The following is a 23,284-nucleotide window of genomic DNA, read 5'->3' on the forward strand; positions in this document are numbered from 1 at the left end:
ACATCAAGTCATATTCCTAGTGATGGTATCTGAAAATCAACATAATCCAAAGGTCCTCTCTTCACAATGTTTGCAGTAAGATTTCAGCATCTTAACATTTAAGTGTTTTCAGATTATATCCTTTTAAACATCTGTGATTCATTATCGTAAATATCACAGTTGTGTGGGACCATATGCTTCAGCTTGCAGCACATATACATAAAGAAAAAGCACGAGCAATAAATTTCAGGAACCTTAGACTTGCCGTGGGTATGTGCAGAAAGAACATTTCCAGACACGTGGGGCCTTCTGTAATCACAGTAATATGCTTGAGATCCCCTATAAGAATCCTTCAATTGCAAAAGTTGCCACTTTTGATGGAAAGCTGTGATTTACATTTGGCTCATGCACTTCCCATGATAATTCAGGTAGGGTGGAAAACAGCACAAAAGCCTTCAGCTGCACTGGCTTTTACCTCTTAAGGAAATGAATGTGGGCTATTGTTGTCAAGTGAAGAAATCACAGGAAAATGGGATACATTTAACAAGTGATGAGATACTCTTGGCAGGCATCCTCTTGCATTCCCATGAGGCTAAAGCTAGATACGATGCCATACGGCATAAGGGATGCAGTAAAAAATCTCTTGGCAACTGGAGGATGAATAGGCATGACCTAGAGGGCTGATCATTTTCTCGCTGACATCAGAAACCCGTACATGCATACAAGAATTAATTGTGCTTCATGTATTGTAAGCCAGATCATTTTATTTTAATTTCCAGATAAGGTCTTGTCAACTAGACAGAAGCAATTTGTCTGAGCATCTCACCCACTGCAGTTAGGGAGGAGGTGAATGAATTAATTGGTTACAACCAAAAAGAGTCCACTAATATTTTTGATTGCCAACTTTGACCAGGGCTAGTGCAGAGTGTATCCAGAGAGATGGAGATGAAGCTATAGGAGGCTCCCAGGTTACCAAAGGATAGGTCAGGAAAAAATTGTGAAGGTATAGAAGTTGGTGCTCTGCCTTGTGTTGCAGTTTGATTGACATCCCTGCTGGTTATTAACAAGCCACCAACCTTGTCAATACCTCAGGCATACCTTTTAGGAAGGACACTCATTGTTGTCAGAGACAGTGTACTTGAGCCCCCAAACACAACTGTGCAGGTAGCACAAGGACATCTCTGCATAGAAACACTCTCGGTATCCACAGGGAATGCAGGGTGGGATGTTCAGAATGCCTCAGGATTTTTAATACACAAGATGCCCATCCACACACTGGCTACAGGTTATTTATGAGTCTTCATGAAAATCAAACCACTCTGAAGATCATGGATCAAACTTCCATGCTGTTTTTCCCCTCCCCCATGTGCTGTCTCCTGTAATCTGGGGATTTGTGATGAATTTGTAGTAGAATAGCAGAGCGTTGGTCTGCAGGAAGTCCAAATCTCTAAAGTGCTTCAATAAAAGTTATAGATAGATCAATGGTAGCAAATTTCACACTTATCTTTTCTTTCACCCTTTAAAGAAACCATGCTAATAAAAGCTCTTGAATACTTTTAGATGATTTGGGTCTGCATAAGGATGTGGCTGGGTCCCATGCATGTATTTTCCTAAACCTTTTTCAGAGCCTAATTATTCCCTGAGCTTTGATCTACAGGGTCTTCTGGCTTCTGCTCTATGGGCTTTCCTTCTGATGGATTTTAATCATTTACTTCAAGATTCTACGCATCTCTATTTTTGACACCTCTTTCACCTCTAGACAGACGATTTAACTTCCTGTTAATCCAAGTGCTCCTTAACTGCAGAATGACTTCTAACATTTACTTTGAATTTCACCATCCTGGAATAACCCTGCCTCTTCCCCCATGACCTGGAACAGGACTCTAGAATAGAAGTAAAAAGCAGAGTTCCAGCTTTGCTACTTAATGCTGTGTGGCCTTGAGAAATTTTTTCATCTCTCTGGGCCTCAGTTTCCTCATCTATAAAATACTACCTTCATGGGACTGTTGGAGAATTAAAAGAAATGTTTATTAAGTATTTAGCTGTAAATGGTAACTATTACAGAAGGTAGACATCAACCATGAAAAATCAGCATTCTGGTTTAGCAGGGTGTCTTAAAGATCTAGGGAAATTCTTTGGATAATTCCCAAAGCATGTTCATATGAATCAAAACGCTTTAACCCTTGATGCTGCAGCCATTTACGTTCACTGAGCTAGTATGAACTGGAGGGAATGATCATATTCACATGGCATTCACAACTAGGTCATAAACCAAAGTTTGACATTTTACAAATTCTTGTTACCCCGTCAGTTTGTCCATTTTGTGCATCACGTAGGTTAGCAAGCTAACCCAGTAAAGGTTGGTTTGTTAAATTTTATGTGAAAAAATTCCTGTCTTTAATCACTAGCTTTCAGAGACTTTTTCAAATATAGTAATTAAAGGACACGGAGTGGTACAGTGAAAAGCCTGGAGCGTGGTGGAACTGGGTTTGAACTCAGTTTGAACTCTGTCACTAACCTCTGCATGATAGGCAACTCAGCCTCTCCAAGTGGCCCTCACTTCCCCTTCTGTAAAACAGTTGAAATATCATGTAAGGATTGGGGTGGGGGGCATCACTGACTGAATATCTATTATGTTCTCAGTACTCTGCTAATAGCTTGCTGGTTAGCTTCTCCTCTCCTAGAAATCCCCTTCCTCTTACAGGTTCGGAACACTTACAGATCATTGTTAACTGAGTGCTGTTTCAGATTATAGATTATAAACTCTTTATAGACCATCTTCTCTATTCACAGTAGCATTTTAAAATGTATTTCAGTCTTTTAAATCAGAAGCTGATTCAATACACATTCCCTGAAGACTCATACTTTGTTTATTCAGCTTGGACATTTTAATTTATTTCTAAACTTGGGTTACCCCTGCTACACTCCCACCTGCCTTCATCTCCAAATCATCCTCATTTCTTCTAAAACCCAACAGCTTCTATGGGAGCCCAGAAAGAGAATAGTTGATCGTCCTGCTGACAGTTCTAGGGAAGAGACTGAGTCAAAACTAAAGGACCTTCAGGTCTACGCTGCTCAGTTTTGCTGACTTGATGGTGGTCATCATTATAATTAGATCTTCAGACTTTCATAGCCAATTAAAAAGTTTGCCCACCGGATTTGCATACTTTTACCATTTGCTTTATGGATTAGTATCAATATTTACCGTAAGAGTTATAATTCATCCCTTCAAATGTTCCTAATGTGTAGCTGCATTCTTAAATGTAATTTTATTGACTTAAGGCCAAAACATTGTCTAGAAGAACACATCCAATTTTATAATAAAATGTAGAAAACTTATATAGAAATTTGCTTTCTAAGCAATTTTTAGAGAGTACAACTCTTCAGTAAGGTGAGATATACTTGTTGATAACCCCTCACCTTGGATATTTCTGGTAACTATAAACCTGTTCATTGGCTGACTTTTTCTTGCTGCTAGAAATAATTTATTACCTAGAATTATGATCTGCTTGCTTCGGAGATCTACCCTATGGTGGTGTTTGGCCTTTTGACACAGTGAAGAAATGGAATACCCATGCTTCAACAGGACAGCCCTCCAAGTGATTGTGTGCTCCAACCTTCTGGACTCTGAATATCGTGAAGGCAGAGAATCCACCTTATTTGTCTTTATGTTGGCATTTATCCCTTACTGCCTACTGTCTTTCATCCTGTAAGTGGACAAATGATACTTCTATGGATTAGTGTATGAATATGTTGAGATTTAGAATAATAGAATTTCCCAGCTGTAAGAGACACTATCCGATGCTGGAATCTCTTCTACAACCTTACTGCTCAACCGTCATTTAAGTTCTACTTGAAAGTATCCAATGACCAGCAAATTATTTCACTCAGAAATAACGAGACCTTCCACATGGTACCCTGAATTTCATCAGGCTTTTCTAATATTTGGACAATGACAAGATCATGCAGATGGTAATATTTCTACTGCAGCAGCTTATAGCTCCCACAAGCACAATTGTAGGACACCAACCCATCTTGCTCCCTTGGCTTTTATTCTGGTTATTTCTGGAAGGCCCCAGAGCAATGTATGTGGCCCACCTTCTTTTTTTTGTTGTTATTCTTTTTTTTCATTGGAGTATAATTGCTTTACAATGTTGTGTTAGTTTCTGCCGCACAGGGAAGTGAATCAGCCATACACATACACGTATCCCCTCCCCCCTCACCCCTTCCCACCCAACTAGGCCATCACAGAGCACCGAGCTGAGCTCCCTGTGCTATACAGCAGGTTCCCACTAGCTATCTTTGTGTGTGTGTGTGTGTATGTGTGTGTGTGTGTGTGTGTGTGTGTGTGTGTGTGTGTGTGTGTGTGTGTGTGTGTGTGTGTGTGTGTGTGTGTGTGTGTGTGTGTGTGGGGTACACGGGCCTCTCACTGTTGCGGCCTCTCCCGTTGCGGAGCACAGGCTCCGGACGCGCAGGCTCAGCGGCCGTGGCTCACGGGCCCAGACTCTCCACGGCATGTGGGATCCTCCTGGACCGGGTCACGAACCCGCGTCCCCTGCATCGGCAGGTGGACTCTCAACCACTGCGCCACCAGGGGAGCCCTAGCTGTCTACTTTACACATGGTAGTGTATTTATGTCAAACCTAATCCCCCATTTCTTCCCACCCTCCCCTTCCCCCACTGTGTCCACACGTCCATTCTCTACATCAGCCTTTCTGTTACTGCCCTGCAAATAGGTTCATCTGTACCATTTTTCTAGATTCCACATATATGCATTGATATATGATATCTGTTTTTCTCTTTCTAACTTACTTCACTCTGTATGACAGACTCTAGTTCCATCCACATCATTACAAAGGGCCCAATTTCATTTCTTTTTATGGCTGAGTAATATTCCATTGTATATAGGTACCACATCTTCTTTATCCATTCATCTGTTGGTGGACATTTAGGTTGCTTCCATGTCCTGGCTATTGTAAATAGTGCTGCAGTGAACATTGGGGTACATGTGTCTTTTTGAATTATGGTTTTCTCAGGGTATATGTCCACTAGTGGGATTGCTGGGTCATATGGTAGCTCTATTTTTAGTTTTTTAAGGAAACTCCATACTGTTCTCCACAGTGGCTGTATCAGTTTACATTCCCACCAACAGTGCAAGAGGGTTCCCTTTTCTCCACACCCTCTCCAGCATTTGTTGTTTGTAAATTTTCTGATGATGCCCATTCTAACCAGTGTGAGGTGTTACCTCACTGTCATTTTGATTTGCATTTCTCTAATAATTAGTGATGTTGAGCAGCCTTTCATGTGCCTCTTGGCCATCTGTATGTGTTCTTCACTGAAATGTCTATTTAGGTCTTTTGCCCATTTTTTGATTGGGTTGTTTGTTTTTTTGATATTGAGCTGCATGAGCTGTTTGATATTTTGGAGATTAATCCCTTGTCTGTTGCTTATTTGCAAATATTTTCTCCCATTCTGTGGTTGTCTTTTTGTCTTGTATATGGTTTCCTTTGCTGTGTAAAAGCTTTTAAGTTTAATTAGGTCCCATTCACTTATTTTTGTTTTTATTTTCATTACTCTAGGAGGTGGGTCATAAAAGATCTTGCTGTGATTTATGTCAAAAGTGTTTTTCCTATGTTTTCGTCTAAGAGTTTATAGTGTCCAGTCTTACATTTAGTTTAATCCATTTTGAGTTTATTTTTGTGTATGGTGTTAGGTAGTGTCATAATTTCATTCTTCTACATGTAATTGTCCAGTGTTCCCAGCACCATTTATTGAAGAGGCTGTCGTGTCTCTATTGTATATTCTTGCGTCCTTTGTCATAGATTAGGTGACCATAGATGCGTGGGTGTATCTCTGGGCTTTCTATCCTGTACCATTGAACTATATTTCTGTTTTTGTGCCAGGACCATACCGTCTTGATTACTGTAGCTTTGTAGTATAGTCTGAAGTCAAGGAGCCTGATTCCTCTAGCTCCGTTTTTCTTTCTCAAGATTGCTTAGGCTATTTGGGGACTTTTGTGTCTCCACACAAATTTTAAGATATTTTGTTCTAGTTCTGTAAAGAATGCCATTGGTAATTTGATAGGAATTGCATTACCCCTGTAGCTGGCTTTGGGTAGTATAGTCATTTTCACAATATTGATTCTTCCATTCCAGGAACATGGTATATCTCTCCATCTGTTTGTGGCATCTTTGATTTCTTTCATCAGTGTATTATAATTTTCTGCATACAGGTCTTTGGTCTCCTTAGGTAGGTTTATTCCTAGATATTTTATTCTTTTTGTTGCAGTGGTAAGTGGGAGTGTTTTCTTAATATCTTTTTTTTTTTTTTTTTTTTTTTTTTTGCGGTATGCAGGCCTCTCAGTGTTGTGGCCTCTCCCGTTGCGGAGCACAGGCTCCGGACGCGCAGGCTCAGCGGCCATGGCTCACAGGCCCAGCTGCTCCGCGGCATGTGGGATCTTCCTGGACCTGGGCATGAACCCGTGTCCCCTGCATCGGCAGGCGGACTCTCAACCACTGCGCCACCAGGGAAGCCCTGGGAGTGTTTTCTTGATTTGACTTTCAGATTTTTCATCATTAGTGTATAGGAATGCAAGAGATTTCTGTGCATTAATTTTGTATCCTGCTACTTTACCAAATTCATTGATTAGCTCTAGTAGTTTTCTGGTAGCATCTTTAGGATTCTCTATGTATAGTATCGTGTCATCTGCAAACAGTGACAGCTTTACTTCTTCTTTTCTGATTTGGATTCCTTTTATTTCCTTTTCTTCTCTGATTGCTGTGGCTAAAACTTCCAAAACTATGTTGAATAAGAGTGGTGAGAGTGGGCAACCTTGTCTTGTTCCTGATCTTAGTGGCAATGGTATCAGTTTTTCACCATTGAGAACAATGTTGGCTGTGGGTTTGTCATATATGGCCTTTATTATGTGAAGTAAGGTCCCTCTATGCCTACTTTCTGGAGGGTTTTTATCATAAATGGGTGTTGAATTTTGTCAAAAGCTTTTTCTGCATCTTTTGAGATGATCATATGGTTTTTCTCCTTCAATTTGTTAATATGGTGTATCACATTGATTGATTTGCATATATTGAAGAATCCTTGCATTCCTGGAATAAACTGCACTTGATCATGGTGTGTGATCCTTTTAATGTGCTGTTGGATTCTGTTTGCTAGTATTTTGTTGAGGATTTTTGCATCTATGTTCATCAGTGATATTGGCCTGTAGTTTTCTTTCTTTGTGACATGCTTGTCTGGTTTTGGTATCAGGGTGATGGTGGCCTCGTAGAATGAGTTTGGGAGTGTTCCTCCCTCTGCTATATTTTGGAAGAGTTTGAAAAGGATAGGTGTTAGCTCTTCTCTAAATGTTTGATAGAATTCGCCCGTGAAGCCATGTGGTCCTGGTCTTTTGTTTGTTGGAAGATTTTTAATCACAGTTTCAATTTCAGTGCTTGTGATTGGTGTGATCATATTTTCTATTTCTTCCTGATTCAGTCTTGGCAGGTTGTGCATTTCTAAGAATTTGTCCATTTCTTCCAGTTTGTCCATTTTATTGGCATAGAGTTGCTTGTAGTAATCTCTCATGATCCTTTGTATTTCTGCAGTGTCAGTTGTTACTTCTCCTTTTTCATTTTTAATTCTATTGATTTGAGTCTTCTCCCTTTTTTTCTTGATGAGTCTGGCTAATGGTTTATCAATTTTGTTTATCTTCTCAAAGAACCAGCTTTTAGTTTTATTGATCTTTGCTATCGTTTCCTTCATTTCTATTTCATTTATTTCTGATCTGATCTTTATGATTTCTTTCCTTCTGCTAACTTTGGGGCTTTTTTGTTCTTCTTTCTCTAATTGCTTTTGGTGCAAGTTTAGGTTGTTTATTCGAGATGTTTCCTGTTTCTTAAGCTAGGATTGTATTGCTATAAACTTCCCTCTTAGAACTGCTTTTGCTGCATTCCACAGGCTTTGGGTTGTCGTGTCTCCATTGTCATTTGTTTCTAGGTATTTTTTGATTTCCTCTTCGATTTCTTCAGTGATCACTTCGTTATTAAGTAGTGCATTGTTTAGCCTCCATGTGTTTGTATTTTTTACAGATCTTTTCCTGTAGTTGATATCTAGTCTCATAGTGTTGTGGTCGGAAAAGATACTTGATACAATTTCAATTTTCTTAAATTTACAAAGGCTTGATTTGTGACCCAAGATATGATCTATCCTGGAGAATGTTCCATGAGCACTTGAGAAAAATGTGTATTCTGTTGTTTTTGGATGGAATGTCCTATAAATATCAATTAAGTCCATCTTGTTTAATGTATCATATAAAGCTTGTGTTTCCTTATTTACTTTCATTTTGGATGATCTGCCCAAGGGTGAAAGTGGGGTGTTGAAGTCCCCTACTATGAATGTGTTACTGTCTATTTCCCCTTTTATGGCTGTTAGCATTTGCCTTATGTATTGAGGTGCTCCTATGTTGGGTGCATAAATATTTACAATTGTTATATCTTCTTCTTGGATCGATCCCTTGATCATTATGTAGTGTCCTTCTTTGTCTCTTCTAATAGTCTTTATTTTAAAGTCTATTTTGTCTGATATGAGAATTGCTACTCCAGCTTTCTTTTTGTTTCCATTTGCATGGAATATCTTTCTCCATCCCCTCACTTTCAGTCTGTATGTGTCTCTAGGTCTGAAGTGGGTGTCTTGTAGACAGCATATATATGGGTCTTGTTTTTGTATCCATTCAGCCAGTCTGTGTCTTTTGGTGGGAGCATTTAATCCATTTACATTTAAGGTAATTATCGATATGTATGTTCCTATTCCCATTTTCTTAATTGTTTTGGGTTTGTTATTGTAGGTTTTTTCCTTCTCTTGTGTTTCTTGCCTAGAAAAGATCCTTTAGCATTTGTTGTAAAGCTGGTTTGGTGGTGCTGAACTCTCTCAGCTTTTGCTTGTCTGTAAAGGTTTTAATTTCTCCATCAAATCTGCATAAGATCCTTTCTGGGTAGAGTAATCTTGGTCATAGGTTGTTCTCCTTCATCACTTTAAATATGTCCTGCCAGTCCCTTCTGGCTTGCAGAGTTTCTGCTGAAATATCAGCTAACCTTATGGGATTCTCTTGTGTGTTATTTGTTGTTTTTCCCTTGCTGCTTTTAATATGTTTTCTTTGTATTTAATTTTTGACAGTTTGATTAATATGTGTCTTGGCGTGTTTCTCCTTGGACTGTATGGGACTCTCTGTGCTTCCTGGACTTGATTAACTATTTCCTTTCCCATATTAGGGCAATTTTCAACTATAATCGCTTCAAATATTTGCTCAGTCCCTTTCTTTTTCTCTTCTTCTTCTGGAACCCCTATAATTCGAATCTTGGTGCGTTTAATGTTGTCCCAGAGGTCTCTGAGACTGTCCTTAGTTCTTTTCATTCTTTTTTCTTTATTCTGCTCTGCAGTAGTTATTTCCACTATTTTATCTTCCAGGTCACTTATCTGTTCTTCTGCCTCAGTTATTCTGCTATTGATACTTTCTAGAGTATGTTTCATTTCATTTATTGTGTTGTTCATCGTTGCTTGTTTCATCTTTAGTTTTTCTAGGTCCTTGTTAAATGTTTCTTGCATTTTCTCTATTCTATGTCCAAGATTTTGGATCATCTTTACTATCATTATTCTGAATTCTTTTTCAGGTGGACTGCCTATTTCCTCTTCATTTGTTAGGTCTGGTGGGTTTTTATCTTGCTCCTTCATCTGCTGTGTGTTTTTCTGTCTTCTCATTTTGCTTATCTTACTGTGTTTGGGGTGTCCTTTTTGCAGGCTGCAGGTTTGTAGTTCCCGTTGTTTTTGGTGTCTGTCCCCAGTGGCTAAAGTTGGTTCAGTGGGTTGTGTAGGCTTCCAGGTGGAGGGGACTACTGCCTCTGTTCTGGTGGATGAGGCTGGATCTTGTCTCTCTGGTGGGCAGGTCCACGTCTGCTGGTGTGTTTTGGGGTATCTGTGGACTTATTATGATTTTAGGCAGCCTCTCTGCTAATGGGTGGGATTGTGTTCCTGTCTTGCTAGTTGTTTGGCATAGGGTGTCCAGCACTGTGGCTTGCTAGTCATTGAGTGAAGCTGGGTGTTGGTGTTGAGATGGAGATCTCTGGGAGTTTTTCACCGTTTGATATTACGTGGAGCTGGGAGGTCTCTTGTGGACCAGTGTCCTGAAGTTGGCTTTTCCACCTCAGAGGCACAGCACTGACTCCTGGCTGCAGCACCAAGAGCCTTTCATCCACACGGCTCAGAATAAAAGGGAGAGAAAGTAGAAAGAAAGAAAGAGAGAGAGAGGGAGGGAGGCAGGAAAGAAGGAAGGAAGAAAGAGGATAAAAGAAAATAAAATAAAGTAAGATAAAATAAAATAAAGTAATTAAAGTAAAACGTAATTATTAAGAAAAAAATTTTTTAAGTAAAAAAAAAAAAGAAAAACGGACGGATAGAACCCTAGGACAAATGGTGTAAGCAAAGCTATATAGCCAAAATCTCACACAGAAGCATACACACTCACAAAAAGAGGAAAAGGAGAAAAAATAATAAATCTTGCTCTCAAAGTCCACCTCCGCAATTTGGGATGATTCTTTGTCTATTCAGGTATTCCACAGATGCAGGGTACATCAAGTTGATTTTGGAGCTTTAATCCGCTGTTCCTGAGGCTGCTGGGAGAGATTTCCCTTTCTCTTCTTTGTTCGAACAGCTCCCGGGGCCCAGCTTTGGATTTGGCCCCGCCTCTGTGTGTATGTCACCGGAGGGCGTCTGTTCTTCGCTCAGACAGGACGGGGTTAAAGGAACAGCTGATTCAGGGGCTCTGGCTCACTCAGGCTGGGGGGAGGGAGAGGCATGATGCCGGGCGAGCCTGTGGCGGCATGACGTTGCACCAGCCTGAGATGCACCGTGCGTTCTCCCGGGGAAGTTGTCCCTGCATCCCGGGACCCTGGCAGTGGAGGGCTGCACAGGCTCCCCGGAAGGGTGGTGTGTATAGTGACCTGTGCTCCCACACAGGCTTCTTGGTGTCTCATGCCCGTCTGTGGGGTCCGCGCTGTTACCCGCGGCTCGCGCCCGTCTCTGGAGCTCCTTTAAGCAGCGCGCTTAATCCCCTCTCCTCGCGCTCCAGGAAACAAAGAGGGAAGAAAAAGTCTCTCGCCTCTTCGGCAGGTCCAGACTTTTCCCTGGACTCCCTCCCGGCTAGCCCTGGTGCCCTAACCCCTTCAGGCTGTGTTCACGCCACCAGTCTTTTCCCTGCGCTCCGACAGAAACCTGATCCTCAGCTCCCAGCCTCCCTTGCTGCTTTTAATATTTTTTCTTTGAATTTAATTTTTGTTAGTTTGATTACTACGTGTCTGGGTATGTTTCTCCTGGGGTTTATCCTGTATGGGACTCTCTGCGCTTCCTGGACTTAGGTGGCTATTTCATTTCCCATGTTAGGGAAGTTTTCAACTATAATCTCTTCAAATATTTTCTCTTTCTCTTCTTCTTCTGGGACCCCTATAATTTGAATATTGGTGTGTTTAGTGTTGTTTCAGAGGTCTCTGAGACTGTCCTCAATTATTTTCATTCTGTTTTCTTTACTCTGCTCCACAGCAGTTATTTCCACCATTTTCTCTTCCAACTCACTTATCCATTCTTCTACCTCAGTTATTCTGCTATTGATTGCTTCTAGAGTATTTTTAATTTCAGTTATTGTGTTGTTCGTCACTGTTTGTTTGCGCTTTAGTTCTTCTAGGTCCTTATGAAACATTTCTTGTATTTTCTCCATTCTGTTTCTGAGATTTTGGATCATCTTTACTATCATTACTCCAAATTCTTTTTCAGGTGAGTTTCCTATTTCCTCTTCATTTATTTGGTCTTGTAGGTTTTTACCTTGCTCCTTCGTCTGTAACATATTTTTTTGTTGTCCCGTATTTTTTGATGGGTGGGGCTGTATTGCTGTCTTACTGGTTGTTTGGCCTGAGGCTTCTAGCACTGTAGTTTGCAGGCAGTTGGGCAGAGCCTGGTCTTGGTGCCTCTATGAGGACCTCCAGGAGGCCTCACTCTGATTACTATTCCCTGGGGTCTGAGGTTCTCTGTTAATCCAGTGGTTTGGACTCAGCTCTCCCACCACAGGAGCTCAGGCCTGACCCCTGGCCGGGGAACCAATATCCCGCAAGCCATGCGGTGCTGCGAAAGAAAAGAAAAAAAGGAACAATACAATAACAAAGAATAAAAAATAAAACAAAATTAGAAAGGTAAAAAATATATTAGGAAAAATAAAAATATAATTGAAACAACTACAGCAAGGTAAAACAGAACCACAACCGAAAAAAGGAAAAAAATGAACAAGCCAAAAGGCACAGAACAATAACAAAGTACAAAGAATAAAATAAAATTAGGAAAATAAAAGATTTATTAGAGACAATAAAAATATAAATGAATCAACAAAAAGGTAAAAGAGAACCACACCCTAAAAGAGAAAAAAAAGGCCTTGGCTGAGGGGGGTGGAGCTTAGGGGGGGTGGAACTTAGGCAGGGGCGGGTTTTGGGGGGGTGGGGCCTAGGCGGGGTGACGTTTAAGTGTGGGGCGGGGCCTAGTCTCAGGACCTGTGCATTTTGGGAAAAAGGCAGCACGGCCTGAGGGGCCCCTCAGAGTGTGGAGTTCTGCAGTTTGGAGGTAAGGCCCGGCCTGAGGGTGTGTGGGCGGTTGCAGAGGTCTCAGAGGGGGTCTCGGAGTGCCCCGTGCAGAGGTAGGGCCCTGGGTGGGGGTGTAGGGGCGAGGCCTAGTCTGGAGGCCTAGGCCTCCAGGAGGCTCGCTCCTGGAGGGAGCCTCTGAGGGCGTGGGTTTAGGCCTGGGAGCCCAACAGCCTCCCCGGTGCCCAAGCAGGCGGCGAAAGTGCTGGCCACGCTCCCTTCTGTTCCCCCGCCCTCCTGAGGGTGTCCCCAGTCACCACTGGACCCCTAACCGTGGGTGGGCCCCACTGGGTGTGGGAACTCCTCCCCCCACAGCCGCCCCTCAGGGGTGCTGGTCCCGTTTGTCCGGCCTTTACATTTGCTTCCCCTTTCCTCCCTCACACTCCTTCGGCAGCCATGCGGCCGGAGGGAGCCTGGGTGGGCAGAGGATCAGGCCCGGGATCTCAGCAGGCTCCCGGGGGCGCGGGTGGGCAGGGGAAATGCTGGCCACGCTCCCTTCTGGTCCTCTGCCCTCCCAGCGGTGCTCCCACTTTCCCCCTCTGAGCATTGGATCCCTTCCCCTCCCCTAGCCGCCCCTCAGGGGCACTGGTCCCATCCCGCTTCCACTTCTCCCCACTCACTCCCCCGCAAGTCCTACCCAGTCGCTGGGGGTTCCTCGCATCCCCTTAAGTGTCTGTGGTCCCCCACTGGTGCCTGGTAGGTGCCCTAGTTATGCAGAGAAGCGAACTCCATGTTCTCCTAGTCTGCCATCTTGACTCCGCCGCCTCTGTGGTCCACCTTCTTAAAGGTCCCTTTCTCTATATGTATGTCTCCTCATGGCGTATGGGGGTATTTGGGAAATCACGGTACTGCCAGAGCAGCATACACCGTCAGGATCTGAATCTCAATCTAGGCTCAGCCAGGACACTCTGCTACATGTCTCCAGACAGCTCCGACAGCAAGATAAAACATAAGTTATAGTGGAGCAAGTTTCTTTTCTCATTAACTTACCGAGTATAGATACTCGGAGAGGGAGACATGTGTACACATAATTACTAGATAAATCAAAAACTGAGAACTGAGTAAGAGACATAGGCTAGTAATATGAAATCAGAGGGAATCTCTGTAAATCTGAGACTTGGTGATTCTCAAAGTTGCTGAATCAGTGATGCCTGTTTCAATGATCAGGTGACTTTCAAGCCAGCCTACTCAAATCTTTACATGAGTTTGGGCCATCCTTCTCAGTTTTGTTTGGGGAGTTTCAAATGTGCTTATCTACCAAATTACAGTTCTGCTATTTATTCGTTCAACAAACAGGACTGAGTATGTACTGTGTCAGGCACTGTGCCATATAAATTCCAATCTGAGATACAAATTCATAGTGATTATAACCACCATGGGATAGAAACTGCGTAGCATTTTTTCAGAAAACAACCTGCTGTGTTTTAAAAAAAAATCAGTAGCAAGAGGAAAATGTAAGACCCTGGCAGAAAAGACTAAATCCAGAGCTAGCAGCTCAGTTTTTAATGGTAGGCAGAGAAAATCCCCTGCAAGCAGATGTGGGCTCTTTTTCCAGGAGGAGTCCCTTAAGGGTTTACATGGCAAAAAATAGGTTTCTGCTGAAGATGACTTGATGGAATCATTCATTATGATGTCTTTGGCTGACATGATAGAATTGAAACTCTATTTTATCGAACTTGGGATTGACACATGAGATGTATTAGGACCGTTTTATGTGCATTCTGCACCTTTCAGATCTACACAGCCTTTGGAGGTGACATCCACTGCTGGGATAATCAGTCATGATTAGGAGCATGACAAGAGCCTTACAGAAGCTCTGTGGATGTCAGTGCTGACTCCAGGCCAAACATGGGACACAGGATATGGTTCCGTGCATTCAGGAATCAGGAGGGTAGAGAAAATCAAGGCTGGAGGATGTATCATACAGGGATCTGGTCCAACGTGGGTGGGACTGAACATATGTTAATGAAACCTTGATTGACTAGAAGGCTTGAGTAATGAGGGTGTTCTGAGAAGCAGAAGAAAATGTTTTCTGTTTCTCTCACTTGGGCAAATCCAAAGAGCCTCTGGACTAAAGTCCTTTGAGTTCTTTCAAAGAAAGTTGGACCCTACTGAGGGTGTGAAAAACAATTAACTGATGGTGTGTATCCTGGGCAGAGTCCATCTGATGTTTCTGAACTAAGTGCTATTTCAGTTGTTAGAAAGGCATGGCTTTCCATGCCCCAGCGAAGACTCTGCAGATCAATGGATATGCAGGCCCTTCGTGCTAAATGGAGCAATTGAATTCTGTTTGACTAACTGAGCTATGAGTACCAGGATATGTGGTACAGTCTTAAGAGGGAGTAAACAACGTACATTCTGCATTTTTGTTTGTTTTCTTTTTTTTTTACCAGCATACTGCTGAAACAGAGCCATTCTCTTCATGTGCAAGTATAGGTTGCTAGAAGTAGATCCAAGTGCGTCTGACTGTGGGAGGAATACACGTCCCGGGTTGACTGGTTCCAACCCCACGCTACTACTGATCGTCACATATCCCCACACACGTGTACAAGTGGAGTCTTGGCCACCAAGACTCCACCAGGCCACCAACTCTGAGAGGCCCTAAAGTTATGTGTAGACCAGTCTCTACAAATGTGAATAATGTGTTTAGGACCATTTGCCCATGTAAGATACGAGTGCATGGATCACAGACTCACCCCAGAACACTTATAAGAATAGCACAGATTCCATATTTAGTTCATACCTACCTACATGAGCAGGCCTGCTCTTTATTTTGCAGATAAATTTAAATCCATCTGCATTGTTATATTTTCTGGGATCATAATATGGCTTAATTTGCTTCCTCACACATTTCTAGATGGTAAGGATTCTATGCCTTTTCCATTTCCATCCCTAAGAACCACATTCAAAAGAAAGAAATAGAAAAGCATAAAATCAAGGTCAGGAAGATTAAGCCCCTTAATTCACATGCCAAACTACCCATTTCAATTGTGGTTTTGTCTCCCAGCTAACGTTTGTCTTCTGTGACATTTGCATTAAGCCCAGAGGACATTTTGAGTGGAAACACGCTGAAAGCATAATTGAAACTCTGAGTGGTGCCATTCGCCTAATTTGCATTTTTCCCCCAGGTGGGGACTTTTTACTTCCCCCCTTTCTTCTCCTAGGGTGTTCAAAGATTATTTCAAAGAATGATGTTGTGCAGTTGATTCCAGTAAATCCCCATGTGTAGTATATTATATATATAATTTTTTTTCCAGAAGCTCTTTTAAGTACCAGTGATAAGCTATGTAAGGAAGTCCTTTGTAGGTTCAGAATAGTACAGATGGCTCCTTTTCCCCCTCAGATAGAGGTTTTCAATATTTGTTCACAAGTTTAATTGTTTATTAGAATTTTGCCTTTCAATTATCTTCATGGTGTTATTCTGAGCTACTTAGGAGGTTGTCTCTATAGAAACATCTATTTTTTAAAAAAAATAGACATAGACTATTCAATTTCATCCTTCATGTGTTCTTTGAACTCTGCACCCTGAAACATGCACTGGCTTGATCTCTATTTAAAAGTTTGAGAATCACTGACATTTTGATTGTGTCAACAAAGTTCATAATGTAAGACAATGCAGGGCTGATCCTATCAATTGTGCCCTGTAATAGGAAATTTAAGGGGAGATTACAATCAGTGGGGAAGTAGAGTCTGTTTCCTTCAGGGGGACGAAGAAACAAAGAGTGTTGTGACCTATTTCTGTTTTGATTAATATTAAAACACGATCGTCAGCGTGGTCTAGATTTGTGCCTTTTCTAAGGTTTTCGTCTTTCTCATGACCTCATTACTCATGTTGTATATATTATTTCAAATATCAGAAGCTCTCCTAGATTATATCAGGTAATCATATATAATTATATCAGAGCCCTCCTAGATTTTAAGCCTGAGTAGGGTAGAGCCAGGCATGCATTTGTTCAAATGAGGGAGGAATATAGCCCAAGCCAGCATTTCTGGAGAATGGAACACACATCATTGTGAGGGTTTTAGTGCATACATGGACAAACATATGTTTTTACTTGACTTCTTAAATTTATTTTTAGGAAAAAAACACATTTGGCACATTCATCATGTACTATAAAGATTATCTTCAAATAATTTTGTAAATGAAAATGTCAGTCAATTAAAAGAAAAATATTAAATGAATAATAGATCAGGTGTGAAAGTATGGCTAGACTGTGAATCTGGAAGCTAGTTGGTTTTTAGGAAGGAGCACATTTGCTTAGGCAGACTAGCCTAGACTAACTGGCCTTAACCTCATTTGGCCACACTAGGTCTCGGTTGCCAGAGGAAAAAAGTCCTCACATCAAATGCGTAATGTGAGGATTCACCGCAATCATGAATGGAAGACTCTCAGCACAGCGTCGCTCTTTTAGAAAAAAGAATGACTTGGATTTTTGGCCTCTTATCTTTACAAACAATCATTTGAAGAATATTTAATATCACTTTGTGGCGTCCACTATGGGCAGGCACTGTAATTTCACTCCTTTGATGTCATTTTTCCTTCATGACTTCTCATGTGAGACAGGTAGGGCTTTGCCAAGAAAAGTGGGAGGATCCAAAGATGGGCAAGTTTGGATCAGAATCATCTGCCTCACTCCTTTAGCCTCAGCAGAGATGTCTGTAGTAACCATCCCCATGGTAACCGCATAGGCCAGAACACGGGTACCTGCCTAGAAGGAGGTGGAAGGACCCAGGAGGCAGGCAGAAAACCAGCTAGAAGAAGGAAGCTGTGTAGAAAAGGAAAGTGAAGCTCCTTTAGTGCCCAGAATTACAGGAATAATGATGACAATAGTTCTTATTCATGGGGCACCAGGGTCTGTCCAAAGTGCTTTATGTACCTAGGTACATATCTTGTTTAATGCTCACCGTAAGAATTATAGTACCTATGAGGGGAGGTACTGTTGTTTGTTCCTTGGTTAAAGGGACAGGTGGCTTTCCCAAGGTCTCAGGGCCACTACACATGAGCCAGGATTGGAAAAGGGCTTAGAAACCTACCATTAAAACTGCTGCTTCTTAGGGCACGAGAATAGCAGTTCCTGGCATGATAGGTCCCCACCCTCTTCTCTGTGCCAGGAATCGCTGGGAAATGTGGAAACCTGGCATCTTGACAAGGAATCCATTGTCCAAGGTCCTAGTTCTTGGCCCTGGCTGCATTAGATTCATCTGGGGAGTCTTAAAGAGATACTAGTGCCTGGACCCCAGCCTAGCTATGTCAGAATCTCGGTTCGGAGTTGGGACAGGTATTGCTACTTTTAAAAAATATCCTCTAGGTGATTCTCATAGCCTTGAAAAAGACCCACAGCACTCACTCCTGAACTGAACTGGTAAAAGCTGTCTAAAATACATATGACCCCATTATGCAACCCTAGTTACTTGATAGCACAAGTTGGGAAGAGAGCTAGAATATATTGAGGGCCTACTGTGTGCCAGGTCCTGAATGTAGATGTGGTCTCTCAGTGTGCCCTCACCTGGTACCTCTGACGACCTGGAGGGATCAGTGAGAGGCCTGAGGGGACAGGATGGGGACAGCTGCCCTTTTTCCTCTCATTTATCATTTCTGGGAAATGGATGTGCCGAGAGCTTGAACTGTAGATGCACACTGATCAGACTGGGACCAGGTGTCTGCCTTTTTTGGGTGTGTAGCCTTGAGCATGTTAGTCAGTCTCTCCAAGGCTCAGTCTTTTCTCCCGTAATATGGAAATGATGCTTATAGTAGATTATGCATTCTCAGTGGGGCTGTATGTCACCGAAGCGGTGACATGGGTTCTTGGGAGAGAGGCAAAAATTGTACTTTGTGTGTGTGTGTAGAGTACAGATATACATGCAGTTAATAAACTGGTATACAGTATGTCTTATGACATTGACGATTCATGAGAATGGTGGCTGTTAGACAAAAACATCTGAAAATGCTCCTGGGTCAGGGGAGATAATGAAAAAAAGTGGGGAAATGCTGCTATAGATTAGAATTGCCATGAGGCTAAAAGGAGAGACTGAATGTACAGTCTCGGGCACAGAGCCTGGCACTCAGATGCCACTCAGTAAATAACAAGTTACTGTTCTTTGTCAAAACTTCATTCAGCACACACACCGATCCCAGCTATGCTTAGTGGCTATGCGAAGCTTTATTGGGATTATGAGGGAAGATAAGGCACCACCCCTGACTTCACCAGTGAGCTAAGGCAAAGCTAAGCACAGGAGGCTAAGTGCTGGCATGAATGGATGCACACAGAGCCTGGGGAACTAAGGGGAGACCATGGCTGAGTTCTTCATGTCCTACCTGGCTCCACTGCTGGGCTCAACCAAGACAAGAGGGGATAAGGGGCCTTCCTTCTCAGTTCCCAGCCTTGCCTGCAGTATCTTCTGCGCCCAGTGTGGAAGAGATACCCCTGCACCACCACCACTAGAGCATCAGTTAGCCCCGAGAGAGTAATTAAGTGGAATTGTTATTGATGGCCTCCTGTATGGAAAAGCTTTCTGTTCATTGCTGGAGATGAATAAAAGAATAAGATCCAATTTCTGCCCTTGGTTCTGATGGGGAAAACAGATACATAGAGTGGACCTGTTGATATGATATGATATAAAATTCACTATGTACAGGAAACGCTGGAAACACAAAGAGGATATTTGGAGAAGTGGCCCAAGCTGACTCTCCAAGAATGATAGAGTTAATGATAGAGGTAATGATAGAGTTAACAGGGTGAAGAAGCTGGGAAGTATTTACCTTCTGCACAGAGGGAGCGATACAATCCATCAAAGGGGTAGGAGAGTAGCGTAGCTGTCAGGAGGTGCGGAAGTGGGTAATGTGGGAGACACAGAGTGAAGATGGATGCCAGTGGGGGGCCAGTGGACAGCTTGGACAGGGAGGATGTTGAGTGTCGAGCATTATTTTGCATGGAGAGCCAGAGCTGTACGAGACTCAAGAGGAGGAAAGTCGGTTCTACAGTTGTGATGGACGGGTCCCAATTTCCTTCAAGGAATACGTCTTTATGTGACCTTCCAGACCCCACATTTCCTGGACCAGCTTATCTCTTCTTTGCTTTCTCCCTTGCTCTCTGTGCCCATCTCACTGGCTTATTTGCAGCTCCGTGAATGCCACAGGGCCATTCCACATGTTGTGGTTCTGTCTGCCTGTAATAAGTCCCCTATTAATGTCCATCTCCACCCCTCCACCCTCATACTAGACTTCAAGCCAGGGACTGTGTCCATCTTTGTTCCACATTATAAACCCAACATCCGGCATAACCTGGGCTCAGGAAATATTTGTGGAAGGAAAGAGAAAGGAAGGAAGGGAAGAAGGAAGGAATTTACCTGTGAAACTAGAACCCCTACAGAGTCTCTGTATTCTGGGAAGATAATTACTGTGGTGATAATAACCATATTAGCCTTTGTATGCCTTCCCTAGCCTCCAGCCCTTCCCAGCTGAGACTGTCTTCTTTGATCCTGCCCAGGGACTAAGGCCAGAACCAGCATCCTGGCAAAATAGACAACAAGTTCCCAAGCGGGCCCTGTCGTCTGAGCAGTGTGCCTTCAGTGGATTGATGCTAACTGATGGTGACAATGAAAGCAACCTCCGTGTCTCTCCTTCATAGTTCACTTCCAGAACCTGAACCCAGCCACGCCCAATCACTCTTAGCTACGAAGATGGTCAGAGGAAGTGAACAAGTGTCTGAGAACTGCAGACTCCCAAGAGATCCCATGTGTGTACATTACAGAGAAGCCCCTAGAGCTGACTTGGCAGCCAGGAAAGGCGCTGGAGCCCTGACACAGAGGGACCTCGAGGTGGCACTGGCACCCTGGGAAGTGCTTCTGGACTGGGCGGGAACGTGAGAGCAGGACTGAGCTGGGGACTCACGTCATTATATGCAGGTTCTGATGGGATTTCAGGAGGGGAGTGTTTTACAACAGGGCTGTGTCTTTACCGAGATCAGGTAGTGGTGAAAAGCGGACAGACCAGGGTTCAAACCTTGGTTTTATGATTTACAGACTGCGTGCTGGGCACCTCCTTTGCCCTCTCAGAAGCCTCAGTTACTTTATCTACAGACTGTGGAGGGAGGGGGTCAAAACTGTTGTAAAGATTAAATAAGGTCATGTACGTAAAATGCTTAGCCCTGAGTCGCATGTGTAGAAAGTGTTCAATTCACATTAGCCATCATAATGATCAGCTAAAATGGTTATTATCACCATAAGAATTATGGTCCCAGAATAGAAAGATCAGCTTAATTCAGCAGACAGTTTTATGGCTTTAACAGTGTACTTGGACCCAGGTAGATATTGTCACTAAAAGACACACAAGAAGGTTCCTGGTAGTAATATTTTAAGAACCCCAAACTGGAAATAGCCCATATGCCCATCAACAGTAGAGTACATAAATGGACGCAGTATGGCCACGTAATGGAATTCTATACACTGAAGAGGATAAACTGCGCTACTTGCAGCCACTTGGATGGATCTTACAAACATAATGTTGAGTGAAAGAGGCAGACACAAATGAGCACCCACTCTACGATTCCATTTGCATGAAGTGCAAGTACAAATGAAACTAATCTATGGTATTAGAAGTTAGGATAGTGTAGCCTTTGGGGAGGAGGGTAGGAATTTTACTCGGGGAAGGGGAGGAAGGGGGGCTGGTAATATTTTGTGTGTAGGGCTGGGCGCTGGGCACACGGATGTGCCCACTTTGTGAAAATTCGTTGAGCTGTACATTCTGATTTATGTGCTCTTCTGTATCTGTGTTACACTCCAATTAAAGGTTTAGTAAACGAACAAACGAGACTGTTTAGCAGAGAGCTAAAAAAACAAAAGTGGGGGTGGGAGAGAAAGCAGGTAATACAATTCCACGCTTACCCACAGGGTCCCCAGAGTTTACAGAGGAAGGCAGACAGGCATATACACATACAGACAATAAGTGGTGATACCTGTAGTAACAGAATCGTGCACTAAGTAAACACGCACCGCAGAGGGAAGCGTGACGGATGAGCCGTCACAGCTGCTGCTCATGGTAACGGCCCTGAGCTCCATGCGGTTCCGCCAGCATGGCTGCTTCTCGGACACGACCTAGCCACGCAACTGTAGGAAGTGCCCTCACATCTCTCCAGCCACTGTCCTGATCTGGGCCAGGCATCACTGGTATGACACCAGACTAACAGTTTTCTTAGCTTCTCTTCTTGCCCTTCTCCAAACGGCTCTGTAGAACCCAGAGCTACTAAATTAGAATCTTTGGACTGGGTGCTCGGTACTTAAAAAACAAATCTCCCATGTGATTCTGATACACCCCAGCCCCGTGGGAAGCACTGATCTACACTGGAACCAGAACACACACCTGACCTTGACCCTCTCCACACTAAAAATAGTTCAGGGCTATGGACCAGAACACACACTTGACCTTGACCCTGTCCACACTAAAAATAGTTCAGGGCTATGAGGCAGCCCCCTAACTTAGTGGCATTTCCTAATTTGTATCTAAAGGACATGTTCAGCTTCATTTCCAGCCTCTCCACCTCCCCAGCCCTGCATCATTTCAAGTCCACCTCTGGTCCCAGTGCACTGAGTTAGTTCTCTTTCTCTGAGTCTGTTTTGTTACTTTACCACCTCCATGACTTCGAGTAACCTAGAACCCCAATACCCTCTTAGGGGCCTTCTAATTTCCCGTTCATCTTCAAGACCCAGCCCAGATATTGTGTCTATGAAGCTGTCCCTCAAGGCTCCTGAACTGTCTGGTTCTGCCACAGCACCTCATACAGAAGGGAGGAGATCGTGTCCTCAAACATCACTCCACCGTATCTGACTGTACGCTTAACTCACTACACTCCAGGGCAGGGAAGAGGTTCTCTTTGTGCATCAAAGGGCTTTGCACCTGCCTGGGCCATGGGAGGTGATTAAGGACGATTCTTGATTGAGTGAGGTCCTTCAGCACAGTCAGAGCCATATGGCTACAAGAGGGTTCTGTGGGATAAGGGGCAGCATTTGTGGATCTGGAATGCAGAGTGGTAATCCACATTTAATGGTCAAAGATAGGTCCAGGACTGAGCTGCCCAACCTACTCACACTCCTGTTTCTGTTCATGTGTTTTGTTTTTGCCAGTGACCTTCAGTGACTGTAAGGGAAATGACAAGCTACACTATGAGGTCTCCAGCCCATACTTCAAGGTGAACAATGATGGCAGCTTAGTCGCCCTGAGAAACATAACTGCAGTGGGCAAGACTCTATTCGTCCACGCCCAGACTCCCCATGCGGAAGACATGGCAGAACTCGTGATTGTCGGGGGGAAAGACATCCGGGGCTCCTTGCAGGTAATATAACTGTTTGGGATAAGTTGGGTCCAAGGAGGAACATTGCGGTCTGTATGTCTTATGGGGAAAATGGGTCTTTGGTTTATTATTGGTCAAGATTCTTTCGCTGTTTGCAAATGATAGAAACCTAACTCAAAACACAGTCTGGCCGGGGGAATTTTGGGGGTCATGTGACAAATATTTCAGGGTTAGCTTTGCCTGCTAGCATGGCTATGTATCCATGCCCAGATGACGACATCAACTTTGGTCTTATCCATCTGTGGTTCTATTTTCCTTCTACTGTCTTTACTCTTAGACAGTTCCAACCATCCCTGC

General features: G+C 43.1%; 1 protein-coding gene across 1 annotated transcript in view; it reads left to right on the plus strand.

Moving 5' to 3' along the window:
* Positions 1-23,284, plus strand: part of CDH13 (cadherin 13) — a 1,013,115-nt gene that overhangs the window by 358,649 nt on the left and 631,182 nt on the right. Inside the window, exon 3 of the mRNA XM_060130816.1 lies at positions 22,761-22,969. Coding sequence (XP_059986799.1) covers positions 22,761-22,969 — 209 coding nt within the window. The remainder of the gene's footprint in view (positions 1-22,760; positions 22,970-23,284) is intronic.

This window comes from Lagenorhynchus albirostris, chromosome 19 (genome assembly GCF_949774975.1).
Source record: "Lagenorhynchus albirostris chromosome 19, mLagAlb1.1, whole genome shotgun sequence".
In the NCBI taxonomy this organism is placed as follows: Eukaryota; Metazoa; Chordata; class Mammalia; order Artiodactyla; family Delphinidae; genus Lagenorhynchus; species Lagenorhynchus albirostris.